We start from the raw sequence: 10,723 nt of genomic DNA, 5'->3' as shown, positions 1-10,723 counted from the left end.
CAAGGGAAGCTGCCCAAGAGTGCTTTACTCAGCCAGGGCCCCAGCGAAGGGCTGGCTCTCCACACCCTTCCGGCTTCCAGTTCACACCTCCACCCCTGCCAGTGCAGTCCGGGTTGGGGTATAGTTCGGAGCTGGAAGGAGTGTTCTTGACCGCTACTAGCCAGGGGAGGGCCGAGGCGGGCTCAGGAGGGCCTGGAGCAGACAGGAGATACTGTGCTTTTATCGCCTGTGCAGCTGTCCGGCCTTGGGAGTGGGTAGCTCCAACTCTGCTCGCTCAGGGTGGCTGTCGCCGGCTCCGCCTCCTTAGCTCTGTAGGGCCTCTCTTCCACGTGGCTCGTCTGCTCCAAGATCCACTTCCGCTCCGGCTCGCTCACGGCCAGCCTGAGTGTCACCTCCTGGAAGACGTTGCTCATAGACACCTGTAAAAGCCAGGGGGCAGACCTCCTGGGTGCCACCCCGACACCAACAGCTCTGCTTCCCTAGCCTCCCTGCCGATGATGCCCTTACCTGCTTAAAGTGAAGCTTCTGGAACATCCGGATGCTAGGTTCATTTTCTTGCCCGATTTTGGCCTCGAACTTGGTCAGACCTAGCTTTGTCACTCCTTCAGTTACAAGACAGGGGTGGGGGGTGGGGGGGCGACACAGTAAAAGCTCCACTCTTAGCCCGGCATGGTGGCGCACGCCTGTAATCCCAGCACTTGGGAGGCAGAGGCAGGCGGATTTCTGAGTTCGAGGCCAGCCTGGTCTACAGAGTGAGTTCCAGGACAGCCAGGTCTACACAGAAACCCTGTCTCGAAAAACAAAACAAAACAAAACAAACAAAAAAGCTCCACTCTTCTAGCTTCTTGTCTCAGACTACAGTTGAGGGCCTGTCATCTGCTGCCTCCCCCCTGAAGAAGGCTTGGATGAGGCCTACCCACCTCTACCCACGTGGTCAGTCCTGCCTTCTTACCGTAGGACATTATCAGGAGAGAAGCCTCGGTGCCAAGTCCCTGGCGTCTGCAGCTGGGCTCTGGGAGAAAGAGCACACTGTGGCTGGTACCAGGCGCCGGGCTCCAGTGTGTTACCTGACAGGTACTGGCTCACTCATTTACCAAAATCCCACTGCGAGCATTCTGCCTGGGAAAGGCAGGCACACTGAAGTGACAGGACACGTGGCTCCCTGTCAGCAATCTGAACCTTGTTCCCTTCACCAGGGAGCGCTTGGCAGAAGCTAAGAACCCAGGGTGCACATGCTGGCAAGGCTCCTCCACCACATGGCGGGGCATCTCCTGAATCGTTGCTTTTTGGAGGATCCCCCCCAAGCAAGAGACCGGTGGGTTTTGAAGCCAACAAACTCAAGGGCTGAGGGTGGGGAAGCTGACTCAGCAGTGAAGTGCCCGCAAGGAGGGCCAGGGTTTGAGGCCCAGAATCCATGTAAAAAAAAAAAAAAAAAAAAAACTAGGCATGGTGACATGCGTTTTGAAGCCCTGTACTGAGGAGGCACGCTAGCCTGGCTCACATGGCAACTTCCAAGCTGGTCAGAAACCCTGCCTCAACAACAACAACAACCAAAGACTTTAAAAGGTTGATAACGTGAGGAACAAAAGCCATAATTGCACGCGCACACACACACACACACACACACACACACACACACACACACATACGCGCGCGCGCACGCACACACACACACACACACACACACACACACACACACGTACACTCGCGCCAAAGGTTAGGGTCACACCAAGGCAGATGGATGAAATTGATGAACCCAAGGGTTAGTCACTGCTGAATGTGGGACAGGAACAGTCTGCCACCCTGAGAGCCAGCTGACGGCAGCTGACTGAGCTACGCCGGGGCACCCAGTAAGCTCTCTGCGGTTCTGTCTGGGCTGGGTGAGACAAACCTGCAATCATGACCTCAATCTCCCCCAAGGTAGGGTCTTCTAGGTCTGTGAGGAAGAGGTTCACGTCTCCCACCATGCAGCTCTCCTCAGGGGGTCGAGGCTGGGCCCGCCACTTCTCTGCATCCAGTACAATGAAGGTGCACTCTGTGGGCAGAGGCAACAGGGTTAGCACCTGCAGACTTCAAAGAAAAGAGGTGAGGTTAGTATTTCCCACCTGAGCCAGACAACTGCAGGATAGGGCTGACTCTGAGCCCCGCAGAGGAAAGGGACCCAGAGCCTAGTAAATAGTTCAAGTTCACCCTTGGTCTGAAGTGGGAAACGGCCTTCTCCAAGGCATCTACACTCAAAGGAACAGGGGACCCAAAGGGTAGGAGGACCTCTACCAGGCTATGGCAAGGGAGGGGAGAGCAGGGCCCAAGCAAACAGCTAGAAATCAATTTGCTTATTTTCTCTAAATCCCTCCAAGCCCAGGGTCAAGCTCAGGAAAAAGGAGTCAGCCCTGGGGACGACTTTAAGCAGTTCAAGTACAAGTGACCTCCAAACATTTTACCATTACAGCTTAGGGACGCCCCTGGGAGGGAGGGGCAGTAGCTGAGGAGTAGGAGAAGGGGAGGGTGGAGGCTGCCTGGGGTGGGGGTGAGGTCTCCTCACTGTCTTCATCTTCACACCAGCTACACTGCATCTCATACTCCTGCTGTAGGGTCAGCTGCTCTGAGGCTGTCAGATGCCGCAGTTCCTCTGACTTCATCCACTCGTGGTACCTGCAGGGGTGGGGGCAAAGGCTTGCCTTAGGTGAGAGGCACTGATTCAACAGCATTGCATCGGGTTTCCTGGGTGCAGAGAGACAGGCTCAGCACCCAGGAAGGGGAGCCAGGAGGATCAAGTGTTCAAAGCCACCCTGAGTTCTAGGAGATCCTTTCCTCAAAGCAAACGAACAGGAAGAAGATGGCGTGTTTACACTCTGGCCAGGGAGAGTTCTACACCAAGCTGTCAACCATACAAGTCCAAGCGGCTCTGAAGTATGAGGTACGAACAAACAAGAATCTGACACTGGGTGTGGTAGCACCCGCCTTTAGTCCCAGCACCCACCGAGGAGGCAAAGGCAGGTAGGTGACTTTCTATGAGTTTGAGGCTAGCCTAGCCTACGCAGTTCTAGGCCAGCCAGGGCTGCCCAGTAAGACCCTATCTCTAAATATACATAAATTATAAAAATAAAGTATGGGGATCTGAGATCTGCTCCTTTCTGGTTTTACCCACACAGGATAAGTTCTGAGGAGGTAGGGACTTTAATCATTTTGACTCTGTCAAAACACATTGTAGGTATTCAGTTAATATATAATTGATAAAAAAAAATACCCCCCACCAGAAAAAGTATGAGTTTGTGCTTTCTGAGATGAGGTGGGTGTGGGCAGTCAGCAGTGAGGGTAGGTTCTCCCTCAAGCAGCAGTGGAGAGGGAGGGCAGCTCTAGATGCCCAGTATTCCACGCAGGCAATGTAAAACCAAACACTCCTTCAATTCTCGACGACAAGTATATGCCAATCCAACCTCAGCAAAGAGGGCTGGGAAGACCTCTACAAGATGGTGACAGAGACCTCCCTAAAGAAAAGTATTGTCCCCTACACTGCCTGTTTCTCCATCTACTAGATGTTTGCCAACTGACCTCACAGAGAGTCCCTGTATCTCACTTCTGGCCTTTAAACAGTAGGCATCAAAATAATGAATTCAACATCTGGGACAAGCACACGTTAAGTCTCTAGACGAAACCAGGGAATGCCATCAGTAATTTAGAACAAGGGAAGAAGACATGTCTGTTTTTTGTTATACGCCATCTGAATGATGTAATCCCTGATTGAAAAGCCAAAAAGAAAGCTGAGAGATGGATGTAAAGGGAAAGAAAATGAAAAAATGAGTGGCTGGAGAGATGGCTCAGTGGTTAAGAACACTGACTGCTCTTCCAGAGGTCCTGGGTTCAATTCCCAGCAACCACAGATTCCCTCTTCTGGTGTGTCTGAAGACAGCTACAGCGTACTTATATATAATAAATAAGTTTTAAAAAATTAAAAATGAGCTCCCCACTTCAGCTTTATTCTTCCTGCATGTAATCCCCATCCTCATGCCCCACTTTGAAACACAGTCTCATTAAGAACCCCTAGCTGGCTTGGAACTTATTAGATAGACCAGGCTGGCCTCAATCTCATTGAGAGATCCACCTGTCTCTGCCTCCTAAGTGTTGTGCCAGAATCAAAGGTGTATAGCACCACATAAGTACCGTTTCTTAAACAAAACAGGCTCCTAGATTAAAGCCCCGTGTTTCCAACTGCTCTCCACGCTACAAGCAGCCGGGCGAGCGGTCAGTTACCTAGGCACATGCGCGGAGGTGTAGGGTACGAGGACCACCTTCTTGCCCAACAGCATGGTGTTCTCATTCAGCTTCATTGTAGCTGCCTACAGGTGGGGAGAGTCACAGACTTCAGAGCCCCAAGTGTCTTTCCACGCAGGGTGAGAACCGGAACTCTTCCCGTAGCGGTGGGGCTATGCTGACAGAAGAGCGTCCTGCCTTTCCCTCACAACTACTTGAAACAACAGGGATTCCAAAACTCTTCTAAGAGAAAGAACCGAAGTGGTCAACACGTCCAGGCTCTCACTCAGGGGCCAAGTTCTGGCTCGGTTTCCATCCCACTCCTACACAACGTGCCCCAGTCCACCCCCAACCCTTTTTTTAACCTGTTTCCAACCCTAGCCTCCAGAGTCCACGTCCCCTGGCTCTGGCCCTTCCGTTTTCCTGTCCCCAAGCCCCACTCAAAGTTCTCAGGCCTTTGCGTGGCACGACAGTTGTTCCTCGCCCTTCTAAGCGCCGCAGTTTGCAAACTGCAAAGCTCACAACCACCCCCCACGGAGGAAGGCGTCCCCAGCGACAGGCGTCAGCGTCTGTCCCGGAGAACCAGGCTTTCCGCATGCGCGTAGGTGCGCACCGTCCGCTTCCGCCACGCAGACGGCGGCCGCCCGAGCCCAATCCCGGCCCCGCCCCCGCGAGGCGCCCAATCAGCGCACTGCGCCCCTCCCCAAGCGCTCGCTTGGAAAGGTGGGCCTGGGGAGCGTGCGCATGCGCGTAGCGGGCGCTGGTGCTGGGCCGCTGGTGCCGGGTGGCAGCTGTGGAGCTGGAGGTGGTGGACACTGTGCCCGGGAGCTAGCTGTGCTGCAGGTCTGGGACGGGCAGGAGGGGAGGATAGGGTGGAGATGGGTGTGAATTTTGGAGTCTCACCAGGAGGGGAGGGGACGGGAAGGCGAGGCTCAGGGACGGACTCCTGAGAGGAGAGGGAGGCTTAAGGGTGGCAAAGCAAAAGACAGGTATGGGTGCGCGAGGCCCCGTTTAAAAAAAGAGGCTTTGGGGCAAGGAGTTAGTATGGAGGGTCTACCTTGGAAAAGCTGGCTCTCTGCTGTGGGCGGAGAAGCAGACAGTTGTGTGGGCTGTCCCGTGTGGTAGTGAGCTCATAGATACTGAATGAAACGGACGTAAGCATTTTAGGGTAGAGGAGGTTGTGATGGTGAGTGAGGCTTAAAGGTCCGGAAGCCCCTCAGTCACTTGGAGTATGAGCAGCATCTAGGCGCAGAGAAGTGCCTTGCATAGCAAGAGTCAAGTTAGAAGGCATTGTCCAGGAAGCTGCGTCCCACCAAGGCTGTCTCATGGCAGATACGGGGACCAAAGTGTCTGAGATGAAAGGGCTACAGGTGAAGGGGCAGGCTGCGAGTCTTCGCTATTCCCATCTCTACCATTAGAGAACTAAAGTCTGCTCTCTTGTCGTAGGAGCTGCAGCAGCTGCTGGCACTGCACAGAAGTAACCTCTTGGGCCAGCCCTTCCTCACTCTCCGGAGATGGCAGGCGAAATCACGGAGACCGGGGATCTCTATTCTCCTTATGTGAGTTTTTCTGCATAAATGTGTTCTGCTTACCACCATGCTCTTGGTTTCTAGAGAGGCCCACTGCTGTCTGTGGACAGCACTAATTATGGCCCTGGTTTAAATAGAACCTGGTGAAAAACACAACTGAAACACCACAGAGCTCCAGTCAGGGTTCAACTGTCTTGGCTCAGTCTATATATATCAGACTCGTTTCCTATCTGTGTATTTATAATTATTTTAAGTTTTTATTTTAAATGATGTGTCTGCGTGTGGATATGTGCACGCCTGTCAAATCCAAAAGAGGGTACCAGATGCCCTGGAGTTAGTTGTAGGTGGTTGTATGCCACCCAGTGTCGGTGCTGGGAGTGAACCCAGGTCCTCTGCAGGAGCCGCAGGTGCTCTGAACTGCTGAGCTGTTTCTCCAGGCCTTTTAGACACCTATCACAGAGCATCAAACCAAACTAACTTGCTAGTCTCCCATAATATCTATCACAGGGCTCCCACAGATCTGAGATAGTTAGATGGGCGGTCACAAACAGCTGCCGCCGTGGAGTTTTGCTCCCCTCAGCAGTCAGCAGCTTCTTTGGTCCATCGCTGAATTCTAAATTGCACAACTCTTGTGGTCTTGGATGTTGAAAGAGGCGGTGAACTGCAGAGTCTCCCTCCCAATTGCAGTTTAGTAGAGTATGCAATTATGACAATTAGAGCGATTGATTTCCCTCCGTCTCAGCTCCGTGGCCCCTGCACTCCCCCAGACACTCAGTTTATCTTCTCTCTGTGCAGTATCCAGTTGGTTGTGGTTATTGCATCATGGGGCCTTCACTGCGTAAATCACTGGAGGTACTCGTGAATAACCTGGGTTGACTCACATTGCTACTGGCTATCTCCAGGAAAAGGGGCTCTTCTCCGTGAGCCGCCTTTTTAGGATTTTTCTAGTTTCAACAGCTGCCCTGCTGTTCACAGGCAGCCACAACCCCCCCCCCAAACACACACACACACACACACACACACACTTTACCACTGCAGCTCACCAGGGAAAGTCTCTCGCATGCTGGAGGGGATGGTGGCCCTGTCCATGCAGTCATGTGATAGTTCTTAGTCTTCCTTGTCAGCAGGAAGATGTCTGCACCGTCCCTACACATTGCCACAGTTACTGCTTTTTCTGACACTAACTACAAAGTTAGAGACGAGGAGGAAGTGAGTTATTGCTGTGATTGCATTTTAGAAGGAAAGCGCCTTATGTCCCCGTTTCTTGTGCCTCCACCATGTAATCATCCACACGGGCCACCTGGTGGCCACAGACGCCTGGACAGTTAGGCCTGCGTGCTATAGGAGTTCCGCCCCACCCACCTCCCCCTTTTCCTCCTTCCCATTTTGTGTGTACTTTATTTTATCCAGGGGTCTTTGCGGTTTGCCATAAACCACTGCTGTAGTTTAATCATATGGTTAAGGAAGAGAGATGTGGGGAAAGATGGGTGCTGGTGGCCACAGGGCAGTGTCAGTCAGGTGGTGGTCAGGGTTCTGAGGAAAGCGGCCATCTTCTTATGGCTCGTTGTTTTTATTTTAAAGATTTAATTTTTATGCATATGAATGTTTGGTATGCATATATATGTGCGTATGTAGTACTCATATATGCATAGGTATATATATATACATGTGTATACATATACATGTATATGTCATATGCATGCAGTGTCCTCAGAGGCCAGAAGAGGGCATCAGATATCCTAGACCTGGAGCCGTATCTGGTTTTAAGCCACCATGTGGGTGCTGTAAGCTGAGCCAGGGTCCTCTGCAAGAGCAGCAAGTGGTCTTTATCCCTGAGCCATCTCTCTAGAGCCTAAGGTTCTTTTTCATTAGTTTCTTGGGAATTTTATACAATGTGCTGTGAACACACTGACCTCTTCTCCTAGTACCTCCCAGATCCACCCTACTTCCCTGCCCACTCAGCTTCGTGTAAAACAAACGGCCATCAAGTTCAGTTTGTACTGTTCATATACTCTGGGACAGGTGGCCTCCTACTGGAGGAGCGTGGGTCACCTACCAGGGGCTCCTGACACACAGACACAGTGTCTGTCTGTCTCCATCCATCTCTCTCTCTCTCTCTCTCTCTCTCTCTCTCTCTCTCTCTCTCCAGCTTTCAATCGCCACTAGTGACTTGGCTTCACATCCTCCTTCCCCCTTTATGCTGGGACTTGGTCTGGCTTGAGCTTGCACAGGTCTCGTGCGTGCCCTTTGTCATGGCCACTATGAGTTTCTGGGCAGTTACCTCATTGTGTCTGGAAAACGCCATTTCCTTGCGGTCATCCAGCATCCACAGGTCCCATGTTCCTGCCCACTTCCACTGCGTCTTCGGATTACCTTAGGGTTTCTTAATATACCATCCTAGAAGAATAAGTCTGGGGTGCATGTGTGGCGTGTGTGTGTGTGTGTGTGTGTGTGTGTGAGAGAGAGAGAGAGAGAGAGAGAGAGAGAGAGAGAGAGAGAGAGAGAGAGAAACAGAGACAGAGTTGGTTATTGTTTTGAAAGAGAGAGCGTGTTGGTTGGTTATTGTTACAAATTTTGTGTGTGTGGGTATTTGCTTACATGTATGTCTATGTACCATGTGCCTGGTACCCACAGAGACCAGAAAAGGACATCAGATCCCCTACAACTAGAGTTACAGATGGTTGTGGTCTGTCATGTGGGTGCTGGAAACTGAACCCAGGTCCTCTACAAGAGCAGCAAGTGCTCTTAACCACTGAGCCATTTCTCCAGTGGCACACTGACCCACTGGCACACTGACCCCACTGCCTTTCTCCCCTCCCCCTCTTCCCCTCTCCCTCTTCTCTCTCCCTTCTTCCCTGTCTTTTTAGATTTATTCTTTTTTTTTAAACTGAGTTATCCCTGTTTGTGTATGCAAGAAGAGGATGTTAGATCCCCTGCAGATCTCCTGAAGTGAATTGTAGGTGCTTGTGAGCTGCCTGGCACGGGTACTGGGGACCAGACCCCAGTCCTCTGCCGGAGTAGTGAGTATCCTTGACCTGCACTTTGCCAGATCAGCTAGGCCAGCTAGGCAGCAAGCACCCTCCTCCCTAGTGTTGGGATAACAAGTGCATGTGCCCATCCCAAGTTTGAGTGTTTGTTATTTTGAGACAGTGGCTAGCCTAGAGCTCACTATTTAGACCAGGCTGGCCTCGAATTCATAGAGATCCACTAGCCTTCTCCTTCTGAGTACCAGGATTAAAGTAATGCACCACCACGCCCCAGGTTTTTATGTGGGTGCTCAAAAGTAAACTCAAACTCTCCGGTTTGCACGGCAAGCAGTTTATTGAATGAGCCATCTCCACAACCCTACAGTCTTAAATCCTGGTTGGGGCTCAGACACCGCTGCTGCCTTCTGACTCCTCTGACTGCCATCAAAGGGACACTTGAGAGAGATGGTGCATGGGTGTCCTGGGTGTCTTCTGGTGAAGGGGATGCAGACAGATAGAACACCTCTCTACTACGCTCTCTAGGACATGGAGCTGTGGGACTGTGCCTTCCCTGGTTCAGCACACAGAGGAGCCCGGTGAGCCTGCGTGTGTGTGTGTGTGTGTGTGTGTGTGTGTGTGTGTGTGTGTGTTTAGGCTGATCTTCAGAGAACACAGCAGGGCCTCATTCCTCTGCTTTCTGTCATGCTTCCAAGGAGGCTGCCCCTCCCCCCATCATGTGGCCGCCTTTTCCCTTTCCACAGCCTCTTGTCCTGGCCCTTGACTGAGTTGAGAGTGGCTTCCTTTTGTCTGCTCCTCACACGAGTACCTTTCTCTGAAGTAAAGGGGATTTAGGATGCGCCCAGACTGCAGAGGCCCGCAGATGCCCAGGAGCCCTGCCTTACACTGCTGAGCTCCCAGTGGACACACGGTGTTTACTCTGGACCTAAAAATAGTAGCAAAGCAGGACAAACAACTTCTAGAAGTCTGTTTCCTCGTTTACCTTCTTGTTGTTTGGTTTTGTTGTTGTTGTTTTTGTTTTTTCAAGACAGGGTTTCTCTGTGTAGCCCTGGCTATCCTGGAACTCACTCTGTAGACCAGGCTGGCCTCAAACTCAGAAATCCGCCTGCCTCTGCCTCTCAAACTCTGGGATTAAAGGCATGCGCCACCACTGCCTGGCTTAGTTTACTTTTTTTTTTTTTTTAAAGTCAAAAATTGTTAGGTGCTGTCCCTGAATGCAGTTCCTACAGAAAACCAAAAAAGGTCAAATCCCCTGGAACTGAATCTATAGATGGTTGTGAGCTATCACGTGGTGTTGGGAATGGAACCCAGGTCCTCTGGACGAACAGGCAGTGCTCTTGACTGCTGAGCCATCTCCCCAACCCAACAAATGTTTGTTTTCAAGACAGGGCTTCTCTGTGTAACCCTGGCTGTCCTGGGCCCCATCTATAGACCAGGCTAGCCTTGAGCTCAGATCTCCTGAGTGCTGTGCCTGGCTTCTACAAATGCTTCTTATACTTAATTCTCCCATAAAGTTTTTGCCTAGTCTTACTTTTTTTTTTTTTAAGATTTATTTATTGTTATATGTAAGTACACTGTAGCTGTCTTCAGACACCCCAGAAGAGGGCATCAAATCCCATCACGGATGGTTGTGAACCACCATGTGGTTGCTGGGATTTAAACTCAGGACATCTGGAAAAGCAGTCAGTGCTCTTAACTGCTGAGCCATCTCTCTAGCCCCTAGTCTTACTTTTTTTAAAGTTATTTTATTTTTATTTTATATGTGTTAGAATTTTACCTGCATGTATGTCTGTGAGAAGGGTGTCAGATCCCCTGGAACTGGAGTTATAGACAGTTGTGCGCCACCATGTGGGTGCTGGGAATTGAACTCAGGACCTCTGGAAGATCAACTTGTGCTCCTAACCACCGAACCATGTTTCCAGTCTATGTCACGTCCTTAGAGCCCTTCGCCTTGCTTCC

The 10,723-nt window shown here is 51.2% G+C and overlaps 2 protein-coding genes across 5 annotated transcripts in view; one reads left to right on the top strand and one right to left on the bottom strand.

The window, feature by feature from the left end:
• Nucleotides 1-7: 7 nt before the first annotated feature.
• On the bottom strand, nt 8-4,868 carry Nat9 (N-acetyltransferase 9 (putative)). Of its 3 annotated transcripts, XM_052196917.1 has the most exons (7): nt 4,617-4,865; nt 4,252-4,337; nt 2,543-2,652; nt 1,892-2,035; nt 953-1,012; nt 508-602; nt 8-419 (listed from the first exon to the last, which is right to left on the bottom strand). In XM_052196917.1, exons 2-7 carry the CDS (start codon nt 4,326-4,328, stop codon nt 183-185), a joined length of 723 nt encoding a protein of 240 aa, XP_052052877.1. In that variant the 5' UTR covers nt 4,329-4,337; nt 4,617-4,865; the 3' UTR covers nt 8-182. The 3 variants fall into 3 exon arrangements, with proteins under 3 accessions (XP_052052877.1, XP_052052878.1, XP_052052876.1); XM_052196918.1 differs by having other exon boundaries at nt 8-395; nt 4,252-4,868; XM_052196916.1 differs by having other exon boundaries at nt 4,252-4,865.
• Nucleotides 4,869-4,982: 114 nt separating this feature from the next.
• Nucleotides 4,983-10,723, top strand: part of Tmem104 (transmembrane protein 104) — a 57,334-nt gene continuing 51,593 nt past the window's right edge. Inside the window, exons 1-2 of one of the 2 annotated variants that reach the window (XM_052195041.1) lie at nt 4,983-5,094; nt 5,698-5,810. In XM_052195041.1, coding sequence (XP_052051001.1) covers nt 4,996-5,094; nt 5,698-5,810 — 212 coding nt within the window. In that variant the 5' untranslated portion in view covers nt 4,983-4,995. The remainder of the gene's footprint in view (nt 5,095-5,697; nt 5,811-10,723) is intronic. The other variant, XM_052195042.1, reaches the window with a different exon arrangement.

This window comes from Apodemus sylvaticus, chromosome 10 (genome assembly GCF_947179515.1).
Source record: "Apodemus sylvaticus chromosome 10, mApoSyl1.1, whole genome shotgun sequence".
Lineage (NCBI taxonomy): Eukaryota > Metazoa > Chordata > Mammalia > Rodentia > Muridae > Apodemus > Apodemus sylvaticus.
This window is presented reverse-complemented; position numbering and strand designations above follow the sequence as displayed.